The 23,447-nt window shown below is 49.8% G+C and overlaps 2 protein-coding genes across 9 annotated transcripts in view; one reads left to right on the plus strand and one right to left on the minus strand.

Annotated features, from left to right (window-relative positions):
• The window catches only part of HABP2 (hyaluronan binding protein 2), a 33,058-nt gene extending 20,491 nt beyond the window's left edge, over positions 1 to 12,567 (plus strand). Inside the window, exons 4-13 of one of the 2 annotated variants that reach the window (XM_086680919.1) lie at positions 592 to 699; positions 1,924 to 2,040; positions 3,260 to 3,379; positions 3,864 to 4,035; positions 5,459 to 5,556; positions 6,670 to 6,919; positions 7,954 to 8,096; positions 8,855 to 8,989; positions 10,374 to 10,519; positions 12,108 to 12,567. In XM_086680919.1, the coding sequence (XP_086537045.1) occupies positions 592 to 699; positions 1,924 to 2,040; positions 3,260 to 3,379; positions 3,864 to 4,035; positions 5,459 to 5,556; positions 6,670 to 6,919; positions 7,954 to 8,096; positions 8,855 to 8,989; positions 10,374 to 10,519; positions 12,108 to 12,272 (1,454 nt within the window). In that variant the 3' untranslated portion in view covers positions 12,273 to 12,567. The remainder of the gene's footprint in view (positions 1 to 591; positions 700 to 1,923; positions 2,041 to 3,259; positions 3,380 to 3,863; positions 4,036 to 5,458; positions 5,557 to 6,669; positions 6,920 to 7,953; positions 8,097 to 8,854; positions 8,990 to 10,373; positions 10,520 to 12,107) is intronic. The other variant, XM_086680920.1, reaches the window with a different exon arrangement.
• A 1-nt stretch (position 12,568) lies between these two features.
• The window catches only part of NRAP (nebulin related anchoring protein), a 71,030-nt gene continuing 60,151 nt past the window's right edge, over positions 12,569 to 23,447 (minus strand). For all 7 annotated transcript variants that reach the window (XM_086680917.1, XM_086680915.1, XM_086680914.1 and 4 more), the window contains 7 exons: positions 21,848 to 21,952; positions 20,918 to 21,016; positions 19,686 to 19,790; positions 16,272 to 16,379; positions 13,804 to 14,115; positions 13,518 to 13,649; positions 12,569 to 12,940 (listed from right to left, as the gene is read on the minus strand). In XM_086680917.1, the coding sequence (XP_086537043.1) occupies positions 12,836 to 12,940; positions 13,518 to 13,649; positions 13,804 to 14,115; positions 16,272 to 16,379; positions 19,686 to 19,790; positions 20,918 to 21,016; positions 21,848 to 21,952 (966 nt within the window). In that variant the 3' untranslated portion in view covers positions 12,569 to 12,835. The remainder of the gene's footprint in view (positions 12,941 to 13,517; positions 13,650 to 13,803; positions 14,116 to 16,271; positions 16,380 to 19,685; positions 19,791 to 20,917; positions 21,017 to 21,847; positions 21,953 to 23,447) is intronic.

Below are 23,447 nucleotides of genomic sequence, written 5' to 3' on the forward strand. Positions count from 1 at the left end.
AAGGGAAGATCCATTCAGACAACCATGAAAAGCCAAAGGCACAGATGAAATATGACAAAATCTATCTGAACAAGTAGTTGAAGAAAGATGAAGGCCACTGGGTCATTTCCTCCTCGCCGCCAATTCTTCTGTCACCCTCTTGCCTTTGGTCTTCTTTCCTGATGTTCAGAAAGCTTGTGTTTCATTAGGGGTGGGTTTTCTTTCCCCACTCCTGACCTCCGCCCCTGGGCACTGGGAGTAGGGGAGGTCTTCAGGCTTGTGAAATGCCTTCAGCATCAGAGGCAGACCCCGTGGCACTCCCAGCGAGACTGGGAGGAGAAAAACACTGATGGTGGAAAAGGGGAGTTTCTCAATGAGAAACTCAATGAGATTCCTTCTCGCCGGTCCTCTTACTAACCCGAATCCCTCTCTCTGGTCGTGTGACTGCAGTCTTCCTTGCTCTTTAAGGGCAGCCCATGTTTCCCCCCTGTCCCCGGTCCCTGGCTGTGAATGTGCTCTCTCAGGCGGGGCAGGAGGCTGCAATCTGATGAGAAAGTCGGGGGCTTCTCACCTGCCGTTCGCTGCACGTTGACTTCTGCTCACGTATCCTAGATCCGTGCCTGGACAACCCCTGCAAACGCAATGGGGACTGCCTTGTCAGTGGGGACACCTTCACGTGCAGCTGTCCAGCCCCCTTCTCTGGACACAGGTGTCAGAATGGTAAGTGCAGGTTTACTGGATTCACTCTTCCTTCTGAGTTGAACAAGAGGCTGCTCCTCCTCCACGTCTAGGGGGTAGAGAAGGGCTGAATGATTTCACGGAAAGGATCATAGCTGTACATATCGGATCATCCATAATGGACTCCTCAGCATGGTAATAAGCAGCATCGCACTGAATCCTCACCCGTGCATATTGGCTAGGACTAGGGTAACCACCGTACAGATGGGAACACTGAGGCTAAGAGGAGATAAGAGCTGGACCCTGACTGAGATGTATTCTAAACTCAGGACTCGTTGTTGCTTAGACTGTTTGTATTAACTACAACAGAGCAATTCTGCTCTCAAATGAGACAGCAGGAAGAATCTGAAGGCATGGAAGGCTCAACCCATCTAGAGGAAGGGAGCCCAGAGATACAAGGGATTTGCTCATGGTCACACAGCTACTTAGGAGAAAAGAAGAAATCGGAGCCCTGGTGCCTGGCTCCCATCCCCATGTTCTTTCTTCCTACCATCCTCACTTACAGAGACTCTGGAAAAACTCTTTCTGCCTTTAGTGACCTCTTATGGGCATAACCTGAAGCTATGTGGTAAGATATTGAGAATAGAACTCTTAAGGGCTAACTGCACCCCTAGAGAGAACCTGAATTCTGTTCCATCTGGCAACCATCTAACTGGGGTGAGGGGGGCCATGAGGATCTTTATCTAGAGACATGGTTGTCCTCTTTCCTCTGTGCCCTCTTCATTCCTTCCTTCCATTTTCAATACTACAGGTTTTTTGATAAATGTTTCAGGATGGTTGGGGTATCAGGCATAAACATAGTATCTGGCTTCGTCCCTCAACTGCCCAAAAGAATGACAAAATTGTAAATGGAACACAAAATCAACTCGAAAGTAGAGAAATTAAAATTGCAGCTCTATTTGTTTGTTGAAGGTGTAAAAATTATCAAGGTTTTTTTTTTTAATAAAGATAGAATAATAAAGAACATGAGCCTTGGAAGGAACTGGGGTGCAATCATCCATGATCTAAGGATTTATTTAAAAACAAACAAACAAACAAACAAACAAACAAACAAACATTTTGTCCAGGATGTTTCAGGACCACAGACAAGGGCATGCTATCAGTCACCCCTCACCAGCACCCCCAAATGTTGTACTGTACAGGTACCCCAGTAAGTAAGACGTGCCCCCAAATCATGTCCCCTGCTTCTCTATGGATCTCCTACAGTGCAAAACACGTGCAAAAACAAACCGTGTGGCCGGGGCGAATGTCTCATTACCCAGAGTCCTCCCTACTACCGCTGCGCCTGCAAACACCCTTACAATGGCTCAGACTGCTCCACAGGTAAGTGGTGGAGGCCCCCTTCTAGGAGAGGTTTTCTCTATCTGGCTTGTGCCTGCGATGTCTGCAACCCATTGCATGGAAGTCCCAATACCTCGGATGTTTCAGTAGCATCCAAGATGATGCTTTTAACTAGGACATTTTTAAAATGCACCACCCCGGACACCTGGGTGGCTCAGTCAGTTAAGCACCCGAATCTGGATTTTGGCTCAGGTCATGATCTCACGGTTCGGTTCATGAGATCAAGCCCAGCATCGGGCTCCTGTGCTGACAGTGCAGAGCCTGCTTGGGATTCTCTCTCTCCCTCTCCCTCTGCCCCTCCCCTGCGCTGCCCTTATAAACAAACAAACAAACAAACAAACAAACAAACTTTAAAATGCACCATCCCTGGACCACTTGCATGGCTCAGTGGGTTAAGCATCCAACTTTGGCTCAGGTCATGATCTCATGGGCTGTGAGTTTGAGCCCTGAGTTGGGCTCTGTGCTGACAGCTCAGAGCCTGGAATGGAGCCTGCCTGGGATTCTCTCTCTTCCTCTCTCTCGGCCCCTGCCCCGCTCGTGCTCTGTCTCTCTCTCTCTCTCTCTCTTAAAATAAATAACCATTGAAAATTGAAATTTAAAATGCACCCTCCCTAAAGAGTCTGATGGGAATTAACTAACCCATCCAAAAAGAATCATCTTGAAACTCACTTCCTCCAAGAAGGTGGTCTATTCCTGGAATGGGCCACATAGGGATTAAATCTGTATTTAGTCACTGCTATGAGTCAGGCATTGTCCCAAGAGATTTACATTTTTTCTTAGATTCTTCCCAAAATACCATAAGTCAGAGCTTTATAGATGAAGGGGCTGAAGTTCAGAGAAGTGAACTAACTCTCTCATAGTCACACAGCTATTAAAGGCAGAGCCAAGTTTCAACCTAGCTCAGACGGGCCCCAGATTCCTGCTCAGTCCATGCCTCCTATTCCTAACTGAGTGACCCGTCTACTTACATACTCTTTTTGGCATGGCCTCCATCGTATTGCCTCATCCATGTTTGTTTATGTCCTTAAGGTTCGTGTCTGCCTTTACTAGAGTGTCAGTGGGTCTGTCTTTCTCCTTTGGTAACCCATATTTTGTGAAAGAATGGGCACCAGCAGAGTGCCACCGGTATCTCCTCGTCATCTCAGATGTAGCTGCAACTCCTTCTGAAGAGCCTTCCTGGCCCCACTTCCTGTCTTCACAGCGGTTCCTGCGTGCCGGCCGAACCCCTGCCAAAATGGTGGCATCTGCTCCCGGCATAAGCGGAGAACCAAGTTCGTCTGTACCTGCCCCGAACAGTTCAAGGGGAAATTCTGTGAAATAGGTATGGGTCTCTACCGCCACTTCGTCAGAAACTCAGAGCCACAGTGAGGGCCCTGGGATTCTCTTCCGTTTGGGTTTTGTTCCCAACGGAAGAATGGGAGTCATGTCAAGATGTCCAAAGTCTACTACTGCCCCAGCCTTCCAACCTCAGGGCATAGAGTGTGCCTGGCTTTTAAACAAAGTCATAAACGGGGATAGAGTGCGGGTGAATTAAGCGCACCTGGGCATCCTTGAGCCTCAACCTACAGGTTGCCACCAGTACTTGTGTGAGAACTACGTTCCAACTCCCCACAACCACTATATTTCATGTTTTAAGCTGGGCTGAATGTGGAAGATGCAAGCCACTTTCTTTCTGGAATTCATGGTGGACTCTCAAGGTGATCAGTATTCGGGCCCAATCCTTTCCCCACTTGATACACCTGCCAAGTCCTGGAGCACCATGTCTGTTGCTGTCCGTTCTCACGCCCCTGCCTGCTCTCTCCAAGGTCCTGACGACTGCTATGTTGGTGACGGCTACTCTTACCGAGGGAAAGTGAGTAAGACAGTCAACCAGCACTCCTGCCTTTACTGGAACTCCCACCTCCTCTTGCACGAGAATTACAACATGTTTATGGAAGATGCTGAAACCCATGGGATCGGGGAGCACAACTTCTGCAGGTAAAATTCACCTTCTTCCCCATGATCAGTCTTGGGCGCTTATCAGGATAATGGTTTGTCCCTTTCTCCTTCTCTTAGTGTTCCTGGGCTAGCTTAGAAATTTGGGGATGGAACACTGAAACTCATCAGGTTTCCTTCTAGGAAGATTTCCTACTCAGGATAGGCTAGGTTGTGCTGTCGTAACAAACACCTCCCAAATCCCAGTGGCTTGAATACCTCCGAGTTTATTCTTCACTGCTGCTGCCTTTGTCATGTGGGCTGTCATGAGATTATTAGCTCCACAAAGTTACTCAGATGTCTAGGAAAGGCAGGGAGAGGCTCAAAAATGGAGCATGAGGTTTTTACTACTTCAACCTAGAAGTGACACATCATCTCCACAACACTTAATTCGTTGGCCAGAAATAGTCACATAATCCTACATAACTTCATGGGGGAAATGTAGAGAATAAAAGGGAATGTCCGATGGGCATTACAGTCTCTGCCACAAGGATATTCAGGTTTTTCCAAGTAAGGATAATGCCATTTCTTTTTTTTTTTTTTTTTTTTAATTTTTTTTTCAACGTTTATTTATTTTTGGGACAGAGAGAGACAGAGCATGAATGGGGGAGGGGCAGAGAGAGAGGGAGACACAGAATTGGAAACAGGCTCCAGGCTCTGAGCCATCAGCCCAGAGCCTGACGCGGGGCTCGAACTCACGGACCGCGAGATCGTGACCTGGCTGAAGTCGGACGCCTAACCGACTGCGCCACCCAGGCGCCCCAGGATAATGCCATTTCTATCCCTGGTGATGATTGGTTACCTTCTTCCCCTTCTGCTGCCTCCAGACTGCTCTGTTGGCTTCCTCCACTGCTCTAACCAAGGCCAAGGACACATATAATTTGCGTATAAGGAGCAGGAATTTTTTTTTGTATGGCTTTAAATTGGTTCCATTAAGCCAGAGGATTTCCCTTGTACAAAACACAAGTTACCTCCCACCATCACTCACTTTGAGCTGTTCCCCTCGTGGAGGCGTCTTCAGACAGATGTCCATGGCAGCCTTCAGACAATTCCCACATATGCAATTTGGAGGTTTGGGCAGTGGAGCCCTACACTCACCATGTTTCTGTGGCTCTCTCACTTTCCTGACAAAGGACAATCTTCAACAGGGATCTCATTTCTTTTCGTACAAACAATTTGATATGTCCCATGGATCTGGCACAGGGCTTGTTAACCATTTCTTGGTCATTGGGATTCTCCTCTGGAAGTTAAGGTTTTGCCCCCAAACACTTATATGCCAGCATCTGTTAACCTGTTGGATGAATGGAATGAAATGTGGTCCCAGAGGGAGCAAGGAACCTGGTACTGGCTTACCCAAAGGACTTTTAATGAGGGTCAGTGGGTTTGCCAAGCCTTGACGGTGGGCTATTTTCTGTTCTCATTTTAGAAACCCAGATGGAGATGAAAAGCCCTGGTGTTTCATTAAAATAAACAATGCAAAGGTGAAATGGGAGTACTGTGACATCCCAGCTTGCTCAGCCCTAGGTAAGACCGTGGCTGTCCAGAAGCCCCAGTCATGGTGAGATTGCCGATCCCTAGACGGATTTTCCTGGCACCCCATCTCTTCCATCCCCATCCTTCCACCACACCTGCTTTTCCCATTGCCATCCCAGTGGAAACCCAGATGCCCAATCCTTTGCTCCCCTTCCAGGATGCCTAGCAAGCCCAGATACCTCTGTAAACTGAGACCAGTGATCCAACCATAAACTCCTGTCCTAACTCCCAGTCAGTGCACTCAGCAAATTTGTGGATCACTTGCTATGTGTCAGGCACTATGTCAGGCCTTCAGTTTACAGTGGTGGGCAAACATTGGCTGAGACTCCATAAATAACCGTTCAGGACGCAACATGGACAGAGTTCCAGCCTCACAATCCTCCTGCCGGGCTTCTCTGGACTACCGCTCTACACACGTCTGGAATGTTTCACTCTCCCATCCTGATCAATGGGATTACCTCTCTGGATAGTTTCAATTCTGTGCCTTTTCTTTCATGGTCAGCTCTGTCTAGAATACCCCATCCTCCCTCTGATCTTGTCCATATCCAACATTCTTTAGAAATCAACTCAACTAACCCTGCCTCTGGGAAATCCTCCATGACCCTACCAAGTGAAGTGTTATCTCTGCCTCCTCTCAAACCCCATGGAATGGAAAGGGTACCACCCATACAACACTTACTGCACTCTCCTTTGTATGACAGTTATTTGCGCAATTGTCTTATGTCCCTCACTCTATTTCATCTGGATATCTCCCCTTACACGTCAAGAAAGCCTCCAAAATACATGCGTACATGATGAATAGCTAAGTACATACCCAGTGATGGATTTATATATTTACACACACGTTTTTGTCTCCATATCAAAATAAGAAGCAACATCTTCATTGTTAATTCTGTCGACTTGCTTTATATCCATCAATGTATTCAACACGTATTAATTGCGCACCTACTGTGTGCCCACTTTGGATGCGTCAGAATGGTCTTTTAGCTCTGGAACTTGCTAAGCTGCTGGACTTGGAGTCATACCTCTGACAAGTTCCTTCTGAGGCCTTGGAGAGAAAGGGAGTAGCGTGATCTGTCTTTCTTGCATTGCATTGTCTTTCAGACATTGCTGACCCAGAGGGAAGCCCCACAGAGCCTCTGACCAAGCTTCCAGGGTTTGACTCATGCGGGAAGACTGAGATGGGGAAGGTCAAGAGGATCTACGGAGGCTTCAAGAGCACAGCGGGCAAGCACCCATGGCAGGCATCCCTGCAGACCTCATTGCCATTGACTGCCTCCATGCCCCAGGGCCACTTCTGTGGGGGCTCACTGATCCACCCCTGCTGGGTGCTTACTGCTGCCCACTGCACTGAGTAGGTGCCTGCTGAACGCAGAGGCCAGGGTGACTCGAATCTCTGGGGGTGTTCTCTTCTTCCCATCTGAGCAGCGTCTTGGTGACTCTGGCAGGATCAGAGAGTCTAATCTAGCTCTAAGGGCAAAAGAGTGGCTCCATAAAACCGGATGGAAAAGAACTACCACAGGCATTGCACGTGTTATGACAGTTAATCCTCAAAACTATCTACTGAGGGAAGATAGGGGTTTTTACTCTGATTAATTGTGGTATACCCAATGCCGAGTACAGGTCTTCATACAGAGCAAGTGCTTAGTAAATATCTGTGCAGTGAAAAAGTTGATTATTATTCCCATTTCATAAACAAAACCCTGGGTCTTGGGAAAGTTTGGCACCTTGGCTGAAGTCATGTGGGAAGTGAATAGGTAAGTGGGATATGAACCCGGATTTACCCGTTTCCTTAACCTTTCCAGCCTGGCCTTGAATAGAAAAATATAGCATGCTCCCATCTGATGCCATTCCCATGAACCTCCTGGTGTCTTCAGCCACGACTCCTGGGTGGCTTAGAGAAACCAGTACCTACTGAGGAGCCTGAATTATCACCGCTTCCCCTGAGTTCCCCAAGTTCATGGTCAGGCCTGGTCCCACATAGCCCAGGTTTTGGTGGTGACCTTGAAGGTCTTCCAATCCACCCTGGCATTAAACAGTTTCTTCTGGGATTCCAGGAGATGTTCCTCAAACATGCAAACATTAGCCTGTACAAGGAATAGTTGTTCAAGAAGTCAATTGGCTGCTCTTTAGCAAATCCTAGGGGCAATGGAAGGTCTCCCAGGAAATATGAGATATATGTTTCCGCTTACATTTGTAGACCGGTCCATTAATAAAGCAGCTTCCTCACATTTTCTTATTTGGGCCCACAGCAGAGTTCCGTGAGCAAGATGACAGTCACAGATGATGCCAAGGCTGCAGAAGTTCAGGCCATCTGTCCAGGGTCACACAGCTCACTAGGAGCAGAGTCTTGGCTTCAGTCTCTTACCATCTCACCTTCCTTTGCAGCATAAAAACCAAACATCTGAAAGTGGTGTTAGGGGACCAGGACCTGAAGAAGACAGAATTCCATGAGCAGAGATTCGGGGTGGAGAAGATTTTCAAGTACAGCCACTATAATGAAAGAGACGAGATTCCCCACAATGATATTGGCAAGTGTCTTCTATGGTGGATCTCCCATGGGTCTTGTCCTGGGCGGATTTCACTACTGATGAAAAGCTGAGGTTTGGTTCTAGAAGATGTTCTTATCTTTTTGGTCCCTCACAGACTCCATAAGGAAGAGAATTTATTCCAGAGCCTTTTAGTCCTAAAGGTCTGTGTTAGTGTTATGATAAATGAGGGGAAGAGAAACTAGCAACACTGTGTTGTGGAAAGAGCTCAGCCTTGAATCCCAACTCTCTCATTTACTAGCTGACTTCACCTCCCCAAGCCTCAGCTCCCCTTCTGTAAAATGGGTACACTTGTGTACAACACTCAGCTTCCTATGTGTTAAATGACACGACGTGCATGTGTCCCCGTGTACATCAGGCACCTGGGAGGTACTCAGGTGTGGAGGCGATAATGTTAAGCTACTGGCTGTTCAGTAGGTACGTTCTCCATTCCTGGGACCTGACACTCTCTCTCCTTCCTCACTATCTTTTTCTTTCCCCCTCTTGAAGCCTATTCTTTTAAAAAATGGATTAGAAATGATTTCAAACTCAACTGTTATTTTTTGATATTACTCTCATCCTGAAGTCCTACTCCTCCCCTGGTGGAAGTTAAAAGAACTCAATGACTGAGGAGGAAGTCATTAGTTTCTCGGGCATTGGGGGTGGGGCTTTGCCACGTCTCCCTTCCGATCGAGTTGAAGCTAGTGCTCCTTTGGCAGAGAGGACCCCATCGCTCATTTCCTCTTTTTCTCCTTACCTAGCTTTGCTCAAGCTAAAGCCGGTGGATGGTCACTGTGCTCTGGAATCCAAATATGTGAAGACTGTATGTTTGCCCGATGGTGCCTTCCCCTCTGGGACTGAGTGCCACATCTCTGGCTGGGGTGTGACAGAAACAGGTGAGTCTGGCCACGCATTCTCCTGAGACTCAGGTAAGTTGCATCAACCAGAGAAGCAAGGGTCAAACTCAACTGCCCTTCTGAACTTGACATCATGTTCCATTGAAAATGTATTACCAAAAAAAAAAAAAAAAAAGTATTACCAAAAATAAGAGATTGCCTCATCACTAAAGCTCTAGTTAAATCTCATCAGTCTTTTTATCAATGCTAGCTTCTGATGGGATCCTTGACGTCCATCAAGCATTGATACTGTATCCATGGAGATCTTTCTCCTTCCTTCCCTAGGCAGATTGGAAAGAGGATATAGATAGATCATAAAGAAGATGGGTTTGGCATCAGACAGACTTGTGTTAGGTTCTTGGCTTTGTCACTTGGACAGCTGGGTTTTAGTTTCTCCATAACCACACTTACCTCCTAGGCTTGGAATCATGATAATAGGAGCTGATAGAATTCTATGGAGATATTCACTAAGTCAGGCCCTGGAGGGCAGGGTCCACTCTTGTTCATCGGTCTCTCCCATAGTGCCTTGCTCAGGGCTCACCACATCGTAGGCATTCTATAAATTTTTTTAACTCAAGCTATTGATTGGCCTCTAGGATGTGGTCTTTTTTAAAAAAAGTAACCACAGGATTAATTTCCTCATGTACCGACAAGATTATATTCTCTAACATATGAAATTCCAAAGTGTATTCCAAGTCTTTCTCAAATACTCAAAATAGATTTCTCTTCCCTCCAAATCTTGTCCTTAATGACGGAAAGCAAGAAACACTTTAAATAGACCTGTATTCGTGAAGAAAAGGTAGTGTAATACACAAATTTATCAGAAGGCTTCTGGGAATGAAGGCTTCTGGTTAATCAGATCTGGGGGTAGCCAGAGACTGATCTTTGTAGGGATCTTCATTGTCCTGCACCTAAACCTTTCGATATCACTGTGCTGACCAGAGCAGACTGAGCAGAACAGAGGATCCTCGGGAAAAGAAATGTCTACTCTGGGAAGTGGGTCATCTAGAGGAGCAACCGGGCACTTGGTCCATCATTACGAATCTACTGTGTACCAGCCCTCTGCTAGGAAGTTTTAAAAAATGGCTTAAGCCACTATCCCTGCCCTTCTGATCTGATGGTCTAGCCGGGCAGACAGAAGAGGGAATAAATAAATGATTCTGCTGCATTGTGATAAGCAAAGCAATGAGGGTCTATAAAACCACAGTGAAGGCTGGAGGCAAAGGTCCCCATCCTTAAAACATGAAGCTCTTCTGCCCATCTCCCGGAAAAACCTTCCTTTCTGAGTTCAGAGCTGTGGCCCTCTTTTTATCAGTGCTAGCTTCTGGTGGGGCAGGTGTCACCCGGGTCCCCACAGTGGCAATCTCTTTTCTCTGTCCCACAGGGGAAGGGTCCCGCCAGCTCCTGGATGCCAAGGTCAAGCTGATTGCCAGTACTTTGTGCAACTCCCACCGACTCTATGACCACATGATCGACAACAGCATGATTTGTGCAGGAAACCTTCAGAAGCCTGGAAAAGACTCCTGCCAGGTCAGAGACTCCAAATGGCACTTGGGGAGGGAGACGTGGGCTGGGAACATACACCGGGCACAGAGGCCAGACCAAGAGCCCAGGGCTGGGAGGCAGTTTCAGAGGTCCACCTGCCATAAAGCTAAGGCACAGGCAGGCATACCTGTCCTCTGGCAAGTCGGAATCCACATCCATCCAGGATGACTGAGCATAGTAACCGGCAGGCATGACACTGGTGAAGGAGATGTCATCGTCTTCATTTTACAGATGAGCAGAGAAACGATCTGGGCCTACAGCACCTGGGTGGTGAGCGGGCAGAGCAGGAATTTGCTTCGCTGTGTTTCAATGTGAAAATGGTGCTTCTGGCCTCAGAACGGGGCAGCATGTCTGAAAATCCCAGTACAGAACTATCCAAAAGACCAGTGGCTAGAAGGAGAAAGATGACAGGCCCAGAGAACTCATGATAATATTAACTAATTATTAGGCTTTGTGTGTGTGTGAGAGAGAGAGAGAAAAAGAGAGAGAGAGAGACATAGAGAAGGGGAGGGGGATTCAGGCCTAGCAAACTAAGTGGCTGAGTGGCTCCTCTGTAGCAACAGCCAACCTAGGGCCTGCCCGACACTCCCCAGGGGTCACATCTCACAGGAGACGTCCTTCCTAGACTCCGAGGCACAACCAAATTTAGAATTTTCTGCCTATCTCCTCCCAAAGGCCCCGCCCCCTAAGACCATCACATTGGGGAATTAGGCTTCAACATATGAATTTGGGGGGGGGGGCGGGGGGGGACACAAACATTCAGTTCATTACACCGAAATAATTCCCCGGTCTCGGGTGCCTAGTCTATAATATGGAAATCACGTCTACGTAAAATCCGAAGATCTGAAGAGCTTTAGCCACTGAAGATCCTATCGGTTGCCGTGTGTTAAGTGGAGATATGCGTCGAGAGCTATGTTTTCTCTCCATGCTCCTCCTGCTAATTTAACTGGGGGCTCAGTATGAGCCAGGCACCGTTCCAGGTGCTTTACAAACATTAACCCGTGCAAGAGCCAGGGCGGGTGGGGGATGGTCGGTTGCTCTCCCCAAGTTTGCAATGTGAGAAACTGAGGCCCAGTTGGCTGTCCAAAGCCTGGTCTGGAACCCGGAAGATCTAACCCCACAGACCATGTCAAACATGTGGGCCATGCTATTTCTAAGCCCTGTCCTCCCCACCCTGTGCGTGGCCCCTTCGGGTCCCTTCAAGGGCTCTGGCCAAACAGGGCACTGCTCCCTACCGAGGCCCCTGCAGGAATGAGAAGTTGAGGGCCTCTGAGAATTCACCCTGTGACTATGGGTCATGAGTAAGAGCATGGACGTGGAGGTGTGACCAAGGCACGTGGCCCAGCCCCGTGACTCATCTGCCAACCCCTCATGAACTCAGGGACATGTGTTGGCGTTCACATCTCTCCCTTCAGAACTCTGGGTCATATAAGGCACAGGAGGGTCCCTGCCAGCACTCTCCAGGGAGACCCACCGGGGTGACCGCACCCCCTGGCATCTCCTCATGGAAGGTGGGGGTGTCTCTGAAAGTGCTCTGATTCACAAAGCTGCGCTCGCGTGTCTTTTCCCTTAGGGTGACTCGGGAGGCCCTCTGACCTGTGAGAAGAATGGCACCTACTATGTCTATGGGATAGTGAGCTGGGGCCTGGAATGTGGGAAGAAGCCAGGAGTCTACACCCTAGTGACCAAATTCCTAAATTGGATCAAAGCCACCATCCAAAGGGAGACTAGCTTCTAAGGTGTCTTCTTAACCTGAGAGTCCATTCTCCTTAGCACCCAGACAAGGCACACCCTCATGGGCAGCACGGACACCCTGGGCGTCCCTGGGAGGCCATACAGCCAAGAGTCTGCACCCTACACAGAGACAACAGCCGCCCAGCCTGGCGCATCCTGGACCAAGATATGCCAGAAGCAACGCAACCCGTATTTTGTTTGCTTCCCTTCAAACGATGGTACCTTCTAGAAAACCACAGACTGCCTTTACCTCGGACATTTGCAAATGTGGGATTAAAGAATGACCAGAGCCACTGGAAGTCACCTTTACGTCTTTATTCCTCATGCCAGACACCCAAAGTACACAGCAGAACGGGTCACCCCCTTCCAGGATGACCCGGAAGACCGAAAATACGACATTCTCCGTAGCTTTCTAAGAGTCGTTAAGTAAAGCGGCTCAGGGAATGGGCTGGTGTGTCATGTTTTTTTGTTTTTTTTTTTTTGGCTTGCTGGAACAGAAGCATGTCTCTGCTGGGCACAATTCCTCCCCAGCCGCTCTCCCAAGAATCCTGGGTGGATGCCGCGTGCTCACAAGGGCAGACCCCTCCTCCTTTTGACGTGCAGAATCTCCATGGCGTCTGGGTTCACGTCCCCCCTCTGATTATCCGCGGGCTCCACAGCCTCTGGTCCCCCCTGCAGGAATCAAACATACCTCCCTGAGTCCGAACGAAGCTTCCGCCCCGCTCCCACACGCGAGCTGCCTAAGATGCCCCCGGAGCATTTAAAACGTTCTCCCTCCCCTGCCCTTCCCTTCCTCCACCCTCCCCAAGAAAAACGATCCTCGAGGCAAGAAGGAGAGCGAAGCAAAGCCAATCTCTCATTTAGACGTAGTGTCTTTCTTCTGAACAAAGCAGGGTTCAAAACCCAGACTGTTGCAGCCAGCGAGTCCCTGACCCTTTCTGCAAATGTAACGAGCAAGCAGTCAGCACAGCCTGGGCTTCCGTGGCCCGGGATTGATGTAGCCCCGGTAGGTTTGTCTCCGCAGAACTAATGGCTGTGACTTCAGAGAAAACCCTGCAGGAAGTTTAACCCGGGTGTCATCCGCCTGGTCATCTCAGACCCATGAAATTAGGCGCCTTGCTCGAGCTGCATTTCACACTTCTTTAGAGCCGGCTGACCTTTGGCCAAAAATAAAGTTTGAAAAGAAACAAGGAGTTTGCCTTTCCCCACGGCCGTGCCAGCTGGGGTGGGTCTGGAGCTTGCTACTCACGTCAGCCCCCCGGAGACCCAGGCCCCTCGCCTTGGCCAGTTCTGCCGCGCGCCGGGCCATCTCCACTTTGTAGGAGCCGGGAGGGGTCCAGCCGATACCTCTGGTCAGGTTCAAGTCTGATTTGTACTTGACCTTTCGGGGGAAGGAGGGAAGCAAGAGGAATAGGTCAGCAGGGTTTGGGGGTGATCTGGCCACAGAGTGGAGAATTCCACATGTGGAATGAGAGGCCGAGGCACAGGAGGAAGGGTCTCGGCCGGGCGGGGCGGGGGGGGGGGGGGCAGCTCACATCGCTTTGCAGCTGGTGGGCCTTCTGCGCATGCTTCAGGCCCAGCTGCTCGGGGTCGCAGGTGGGCTGGGGCAGGGGTTGCCTGTAGCACACGTCGCTGGCCAGCTGCTGGCTCCTCCTGGCCTGGAGGAGGCCGGGCTGGTCTGGGCGGCTGTGGAACTGAGACCGACTCTTGGCAAAGTCCTTCTTGTACTCGTTGTCACTCTGGAGTTTGCCGACGTTGAGGAAATGCCTCATCCTTGGGTCGTCCTGGACGCTGCGGTACCCAATCTGCTGGCCCCGGTCTCTCAGGAAGGCCTCTTTATACCGGAACTGCAGGTCAGAGGAGCAGAGGGGGGTCGTGGGTGCCTGCCTCCCCCCCCCCCCCCCCCCCCGCCAGCCCACCGGGGTCTCAGAAGGAAGTTCAAGGATGGGGGAAGGGCGCAGCTTCGGATTCAGGTACACCTGGGATCTATCTCCCCTGCTGCTACCTTCTAGCTCTGTGGCCTCGGGCCAGTGACTGAGTCCCTCTGAGCCTCAGTTTCCCCACCTGATAAAATGGGAGAGTGAACCTCCGCCCCACGGGACACTGACGGGATTCAATGAGCTGGGGGCTAAGCTTCGCGTCTGGCACAGGTTCACGCCCACCGAGTGGCGGCTCTGGGTGTTATTGCCGCCGTAATGAACCCAACAGGAAGAGGAACACGCCCAGTCTGTCAGCAGCCACTCTTCCCTTGATTTTTTCCAGTTTGCAGGGACCCGGGCCCCTCATACCATCTATAGTGAAGGGCCAGATTCATTTCGTCTTGCTTTTTATTTATTTTTTAAAATTTTTTTTTTTTTTTAAATTTTTTTTTTTTTTTTTTTTAACGTTTATTTATTTTTTTGGGACAGAGAGAGACAGAGCATGAACGGGGGAGGGTCAGAGAGAGAGGGAGACACAGAATCAGAAACAGGCTCCAGGCTCTGAGCCATCAGCCCAGAGCCCGACGCGGGGCTCGAACTCACGGACCGCGAGATCGTGACCTGGCTGAAGTCGGACGCTTAACCGACTGCGCCACCCAGGCGCCCCTTTAAATTTTTTTTTTTTAACGTTTATTTATTTTTGAGATAGAGAGAGACAGAGCATGAACAGGGGAGGGTCAGAGAGAGAGGGAGACACAGAATCCGAAACAGGCTCCAGGCTCTGAGCCATCAGCACAGAGCCCGATGCGGGGCTCGAACTCACAGACCATGAGATCATGACCTGAGCCGAAGTCGGACGCTTAACCGACTGAGCCACCCAGGCACCCCTTGTCTTGCTTTTTAAATTGCCAGTCCGTCAAGGTCCCAGATGTGGTTCTACCGCACCTGCAGTGGGGTGCCTTGTGCGTGTGACGACACCCAATGCGGCCCCTGCCCTGCTCAAGATAAGTCCACCGGGCACATGCTTGGCTGTCACCATAGCTAGTTGCTGCAAATGTTTCTAAATGCTTGCCCTTGGTTTCTGTACTTATTGTGGGCAGAGACAAGCTGTTCGTGATCAATGATCCAGTCAATGATGCCTTCCTCTTCCATAACAATGGCTGCCATGTTTTGAACACCTGTTATTTGCATGACACTCTGAACTATTTTGTTTTCACTCCTACAACAGTCCTAGGAGATAAAAATTATACCCGTTGCTCATAGATGTAGAAATCTGCCTCCACAGAATGTGAGCAACTTGCCCGACACCACGCAGCTGAGTCCTAAATGACTGAGCCCGGACTTTAACTCAGACGAGTCGAGGTGGAAAGCTCAATCTCTTTCTACCCTGTCACGCTGTACTTCAGCTAAAAGTGCTTTTATGTGGATCAACACATCAATCACATGTTGATTGACCTCTCGGTACACACACATCAAGTTTTAAGAGTGTCTCTCCTGAGAGTGTCTGGGTGGCTCAGTCTGCTAAGCGTCTGACTTAAGCTCAGGTCATGATCTCGTGGTTTGTGGGTTTGAGCCCTGCGTCGGGCTCTGTGCTGACAGCTGGAGCCTGCTTCAGATTCTATGTCTCCCCCTCTCTCTGTGCCTCCCTCTTTTGCACGCTGTCTCTCTTTCTCTCTCTCAAAAATAAACATTAAAAAAATAGTGTCTCTCTTGGGGCGCCTGGGTGCTCAGTCAGTTAAGCGACTGACTCTTGACATCCGCACTGTGACAGTGCACAGCCTGCCTGGGATTCTCTCTCTCCCTTTCTCTCTGCCCCTCCCATGTGCCTCTCTCTCTCTCAAAATAAATAAATAAACTTAAAAAGTTAAAAAATAATAAGAGTGTCGCTCTTAAGAGAGAGAAAGTGGGAAAACAACCCTCCCCAACTTAAAACTTCTAGCTAAGATTCTGGGAGATAAGACCTATTTTTAATTTCATTGGAAATATTTGTTCAGTTTTGGTTCCTGGTGGTTTTCGTTTTAACAGAACTGGGAAAACCAGTCAAAACTCTCAGTGACAGAGGGAGACAGAGCCTGAGGTCTTACGTCACTGGCGATCTCTCTGGACGCCCGGGCAGTCTGGAATGGAATGGCGTCCAGCCTGAAGTCATAGCCGACAGCCCGCGTCTGTTCCCAAGAGTTTCTGTAGGCTTTCTAGATGGCGAAAACAAAGAAGCGAACGAGCAGGGAGTGAGAACTCCGTATCTGGCATGTTGTTAGTTCTGAGCAGGAACAGATCCTAAACACACACCCTCGCCCTTGCAGGGGCCCAAGGACAGAGCCACAGCCCCGCATCCACCCTGAGGACCTCTCCAGCTCTGAGCCTGGTGGGACTGGCCACGAAGGGCTGCAGCTCTAAGCCCCTGGCTTGCTCATCAGGCCCTGCCCTGGCGGGTCTGGGCTCAGCGAGTCCGGCTCATTCGCTACATCCTGTTGGTACGAGGGGCCCCTGCCCCACACCTCCCTGTGTTTGCATTCGCTTTCAGTGCCTCAGGTTTGCAGCTTCCAAACAACAGAACTCAAAGTTCGAGAACTCTGTTTCTTCAGATACGCGGAAAGTACTATTCCTTAGGTCCCGGCACCCATGGGTTTGTTAGCTCCAAAGACTTCCTGGGGGCCCCTCGGCAGCTCCCAAAGCCACGTCACCCCATCGCGATGAAGCGGGCTGTGTCCCATATGCACCCCATGAGGATGCACCGAGGGAAGAGCCTTCACCTGCATTAAATTGATTGCCAAGAACCTGACCGAGTTCCTGACCCATGTTATTTCACATCTTCCTCTTTCATTTTTCCCCTTTTGAAGCTGTTCTCACACACCCTCCAGGAGTCTGTAATCACACCCTCTTAGTCCTCAGGTAGACCCACATAACCGATAGAGCATCAAAATCTCCCATGCCTTCATGTAGCTAATAATTTTTTTTTTTTTCAAGATAAGGGAATGGCTCAATGAAAGGAACCATCTGGAGATCCCAGTGGAGGGCTGTCCTTTATTCAGCCACAGAGAAGGGAGACAGCAGGCGAGGCACATCAGCAGCAGATGACAAAGTGACAGCCCCAGACCGTGTCTGTGGCTCACTCTTTCCAAGAGCCCCAGCGGGTCAGAAGGCCCTTTAAGAACCTTACTTTTGTCACTTGGAAATAGAGGTCAAGCCTGAGGCTCTGTTTTACAGGGGATTGAGGAGATTAAGCCAAGCGGGGATGGCAGATAAAAAGCAAAGTGCCTCACACGGCCGCACACCTGGGCCCGGAACCAGAGGGGCCCATGGAGGCTGAGCCAGGCACGGCGGAGCTCCGCGCTTTTAGGAATCGCCATCCATCACCTTCACCTTCATCACGGCCTCCACCTCCAACACCCAACGCTGCCAACCATGAGCGTTCAAGGGCCTAGAAATACAGAGCCCGTAACCATCGGGGCAATCACCTAATCGATGGGTCACAGACAGGGCCCAAAGGATTCCACTTCCCGGGTCGCCACTGAGTTTAGCAGGCGTGACCGAGGGATGCGTACAAGGGGAGGAGCGTTCAGATAACGACAGACCCACCGTCGCCTTTAGCATTATGCTGCCTAATGTGGCGGCCCAGCACACAGAGTCCCAACTCTTAGCGTCCCCTGGGAAGGTGACGGTTGGTGCCTTCCTAAAAGAGGGCCTTGGCACCAGATCTGGGCTGGGTAGGTACACCAAGCTTCACTCCGCCTCAAACTCCCACGTCACCCCACCGTGGTGTCGGATGCGCCCCTGCTTCCGGGTCTCTGCAGCCGAGGGCCAACGAGCCAGTGTGGCCCAAATTGGGGTTCTCCCCAAGACGCCTGCTCCCTTTCTCCTGCCCCCCTTCTCCCTGTATACTATTTGCTTGATTGTCATCACTTCCTCCCTGAGTTTTTTTATTCTGTTGAGGTTTCTGCCTTGCCGCTGGGAGCCTTTACATTCCGTAGGCGCTTTGATTTGGAACCCTGGGCGTTTCTCTTCTTTATCACAGTGGGCACAGTTTTGTCCTCATCCTCACACATTAGAGTCATTTGATTTTTAGTTATTTCGGCTGCCTTACACATCTCAATGGCTTTCTTTGCCCAGGAAGGTCACTTTCCCTCCACATCTTCCTCACAGAGCACTTGATCCAATTGTGTGCATTCTACACGCCCCCGAAGAAGTGCTCTTTCAAAAGAGGTTCATGAGTTCTCCATATCCGCATGCCCCGGCGGCTAATTTCAGCTCTGGGACTCTACAGACTGGCGTCCCTTGTGAGCCGGAAGATGCGCCGTCACCGGCCCGGGGCGGCCGTCCTCCTTAAGCTGGCCCCCAAACGGACCGGCAGTCTTATCCCAGTTTTTCGGGGCAATGGGCCTCCAATAGTTCGTCAAACGGAGGCCTGGCCTTCTCCCATCCTTGAAGCATTAATGCGATGGCTGTTTTGTCTGAGCTCTGCTGAGGGGGAGGTCCCGCTTCCCCAGATGGAGGTCAGCCCACCAGAGCTGCCGTTCTAAAATTATCGCTCGCACGTCCCTCAAAAGCATCAAATGGTCATAATAACTCATATTTACAAAGCCCCGCCGCATTCACCGCGTGGGATCCCACAGGGCTTTACAAACGCAACAAACTAATACACACGCTAACTAGAAGGCGCCTCTCGCCAACCCCTGCGAGGCGGCCACCTCTGGGGTGCACGGTAGCAGCTGTTGATCTGCGCGGAGCCCCAGGACACAATGGCCGGGCCAGGGAGGGAAGAATGGCCGGACTCGGGGAGGCCCCGCGCTGCCCCAGGCCGACACACTCAGCCTGTGTTATTCTGATCTGACGGCGTCTTTTGATTCTGCCGCCTGGCTAACCTGTTATCCCAGGATCACAGCTCTGCTGGCCGAGCGGCTGCCTATTCTATTACAACCGGGGGCCTCCGACCCCTGCTAACAACAAGCCTGGGTTTAGGAAACAGCATCTTGGTTATGCACGCAAAGGGCACACATCTAAGGGACACGGAAGTGTTGAAGGCCACCGCCTCACGCACAAAGGAGACTGTGTTTGTGCCCGATGGGCGGCAACCGCAGCGACTTTCCAAACTGTGCGGTGAGAAAGTGCCACGGCATCTCCGAAGTCACCCTGCTCCAAAGGGCCGAGGGCACGTGTCCGGGAAAGAGACAGAGCAAGCGTCTGCCCCTGCCAGGGCCAGGAGAGCGCACGACTGAGGTCTTTGCAGTCGTGCCCGGAACCAGAATTTCCGAGCTGGGAGGAACCACAGGCATCGGTTCGCCCGGCTCCAACCCATTTTCCAGTTGAGGAAACTGAGGCCCGGCGAGGAAGGTGGCTCCGAGTCGCACACGTGGTCTGTCTCACTCTCGGTCCCATGTTCTTCCCGTCCCAGGTCCTCCCTCCTGGGACTTTTTCTTCCCCAACGAGTAACATCCAGCTCGGGTATGGATACATTTACAAATACACTTACACACCACATGAACGGCTGCTTCACTTACGTCACTCAGGCACTGTGCGTTGAGGCGGGCTCTGGTGAAATCGGGGTGGTCGGGGATCGGGGTGTATCTGTGCAGGGACTCTGCGTCGCCCGCCCTGTACAGGCGCTGTGGGTAAGACAGGCTCACGGTAAGTGCAGAACTGCACCGGCCGAAGTGACAGGCGGAGAATAGGCGGACCCCCTTCCTGCCCCTCCCACCGAGTGCCCACCATCTCAGGGGCAGAACCCAGCCCAGCACGTGGAGGGCCTCCCGCCAGAACCCAGAACCCACCGGCTGACCATAGGGGCCCGTGTGCCCAGAGTCAGGTGGGACCGGCTGGTTTTAAATAGACCCTGTTTAAAATATCCATCAAGATCTGCTCCAAATGGGCCCCAAACCAGCATCCTGGTTGGCTACGCCCGCATGTTTTACAACAGTATAAGGTGTGTGGGTATTTCGAGAATCTTTGCAACTGAGCATTGTTCAAGGTTTCTACTTGTAACGAGATGCCTTAATGCCCTTGCTGTTTGACGTGAATAATAATAAAAAGACACAAAGGCTAACAAGTCTTTTTTTTTTTTTTCCATGAAATGCCTTCAGATGTTTCCAGAAAATTAAAGTTTTCATAGTCTACCTGGGTCCCAGGAAGACACAATTTTAAAACTCGAGCTCTCTCTTAGTTCCTATTTTTAGAGCACTGATCTAAGAGTTGCAAACAATTTTAGGAAGGGATTGAGCCTCATCTACTTTTAGAGAGGAAAATACAGTATTCTGATCCTTTTCCAAATTCATCTTGGACTTCGCCAACACGAATGTTTCGGCACAACATTTAGACTCTGTGTGATGAGGGGTCAGCTTTCTCTGTGCAAAATCAAATCCCTTGACAATTTCAGAGAAAAAATATTTAACTTCCTATACTCCGAAATAAATACAGGAGAGAAGAAATGAGGTTAAATCATACGGAGTAAAAGCAGAAAGAAGCTTTTAACGTGGCTGTTCTTTTTTTCTAAATGGGTTACGTTCAGCCTTTAATTCCATTACCATCTATCAATAATTGAGACGAATCTCTCTAATGTTGACGAAAAGATCACCAATAATACTTAGTATTGTTATGATTGCGAACACGCCATAACAGGGGACACTTATTGAGGACTCACTATGTTCCAGACACTTGCTAAAAGTGTCACATACATTTATTTATTTAACCCTCAGTTAGTTCACTTCATCTAGGACGAGTGATGGAAGATGCCCACCTCATTGCAATGCAGGTAGCTGTTCTTGGCGTGAACCAGGTCTGGAGAGTCAACCACCGTGGTGAACTTGATACTGTCTGGTTTCTTACGGTATTTAGTCTGTAAGAAAAAGGCACAGGTTCCCATAAAACCGGTGAACAGCATGCATTTTTCAGCATGCAGCTTCACCGCACCACCTGCTCAGTACCAAATGGGCCAATGACACTACTGGAAAACAAATCTCTCTTCTTGGCGGGTAGCTCACAGGGGTATACAAAAGGTCCAAGCGGCCCCTGTGATAAGGAACATTTTACCAGTATTTACTCTCTCTCTCTCTCTCTGTCTTGAGAGAGAGAGAGAGAGAGAGAGAGAGAAAGCTGCACAATAGCCTGGCTCATCACAATAAAGGAATTCAGTAGAGGGGAGAATTCAGCATCAGCAGGGTCCCAGTAAGGTCTATTACTAAGAAATGGAAGAAGGCAGTGCCACCCTCAAGGAGACCCCAGGGCAAGAATCTCCAGGCCACCAGTACGGTGGGGAGTTAGGTTAAGGTAACCATTCCCCGTGCAATGCGTAACATCTTCTGAAATCAGATAAGCCCCAGACACTGGGCACTCTGAGTAAACTCAGGAGGTGGATGGCAAGTTCTGTGCCCCCATGAAAACAACGGGCCAGCTTAGCTCATGACTACCGAATGTGCCTACTGAGAATCTTCTAGCACATCATCTGTCACTGCCCAGTTGGGAACATGCTTTAACTCCCCAGCAAGTGAGTTCATGTGGAGGGAGATCTTGTTCAGTCTTGCCACTGGGTTGCAAAAGGCCAAGAAAAACACTGGGCGTCCAGTGGCCACGGGGCCCTCTTGGGATCTCCACCCTGTGAGCAGGTTCCCTCTGCAGCAGAAAGTGAATGCTATAGGTTGCACGTATGATAGGGTCGGGTTAGTGGTACCTCGCTGATGAGTTCTCCGGCTTTCTTTGCACACTCTAGCTGTGGGGAACTCAGCGTCAACCATCCCGTCCCCTTCATGCCCATCAGGTCTGACTTGTAGCGAAACTGCGGGAAGAAAATCATTGGCTTTTACCAAGAGAGTGTCTGAGACTGTCGGGGCATTCCTAGATCCTTGATTTGTAATAATGCTTCATCATGACGTGTCAACATCTTCATTCGGAGTGTGTCTGCACATCGTTAAGTCCAACCACGTGAGTTCGTGCACTCTGCCAGGAATTAAATAATGGATCGTGCCTAAGATACAAGAAGACCCCACCTGTGAACTGGCAGGGTTAGAAGCCAAGGTAATGGATGCAAATGATCGCTTGAAGGAAGAGTGGAGATCTACACCCAAGCCCAGGCATCTGCCTGGATTATTTTGTTTCCTTCTGGCAGTGAGGTGACTGCCTGCCTGCCTGCCTACATAGAACAGTTTTGCCCACCTCCAGGCGATGAAAGGGCTTTGAGCTCTGGTCAAACCTGCCGTGACTCGGAGCAAATCACTTTACCAATGTGACTCAGTTTCTCTCTGTGACAGCTGGAGGTGGTAACGACCCTTCTGTGCTCATGAGAACACCTGAGGGTCCTCAGGAGCAAAAGCTGCTCTATGTGTTGGATCTGTTTTGTCTCGTGGTGGTTTGGGGGGCCGGGGGGACAGGAGGGCGCGGGGACAATTACAGCAGGATCCTAAGAAGGGCACAAGCTTAGATACAACCGGCCTACAGTATGGTAGCCAATTTAATCTTTTTGTGCCTACGTTTCCCTCCCCCTGCCACCGTTCCCCCGGATTTGCTCATAATGTCAAAACGGGCTGGGCTTTATCACCCTTTTTTTTCATTTTAAGGACTCAGAAGATTAGAACTACAGCAGCATCCCTGGGACAAAATGGTAAGTGGTGCTGTAGGACAGTGAGTCTGATCAGGAGTCTCCTAAAACATTAGGTCTTAGTACCATCCCTCCACCTGCCCACCATTATCTAGGATGAGACAGTCACATGAACGCTTTTCTTCTTCTCTTTATGGAAATTAGGCATTTTGTAAAGGTGGAAAAAGACCCTCTCAGGAAATCTAAAATTTGGATCTAAACGAAGTTGATAGCGTTTCTCTAATTTAGATACAAGCTCTGCTGTAACGCAAAATATCACTCCAGAAACCAGCCTCTCGGCCTTTTTAGTTCCTTTTCATTTCAGGATTCACAGCGTCCCTCACAGCTGGTCTCAAAGAGGGTCCGTTTCTGATCTACTGTCTGCTGGTTAATGCCCCCGTGCAAATTCCACTCTGCTTTCTAACTGGTGAAGGGAGGCATCACTCAGGTTCAGGAGCAGGCTTCAAAACCCCATGTCAGTAAGATTGCTTTTTATACCACGATCTTTCGGTCTACACCGGCAAAGCTTTTGCCTTCCACTCTGATAAAGAACAGAGAAAATTGGATAAATTTCTAAGTTAGAGAGAATAATCCGACAGGACCTCTTCACAGCCGGGTCTCGCTCCTTTCATACGCAAGATGAAGTGGGGAACACTCTTTCAACTTGCCTTTTGTTGAGCTGAACAGTACAATCGCA

Source organism: Puma concolor, chromosome D2, assembly GCF_028749965.1.
Source record: "Puma concolor isolate L17-30 chromosome D2, mPumCon1.1.hap2, whole genome shotgun sequence".
Taxonomy (NCBI): Eukaryota; Metazoa; Chordata; class Mammalia; order Carnivora; family Felidae; genus Puma; species Puma concolor.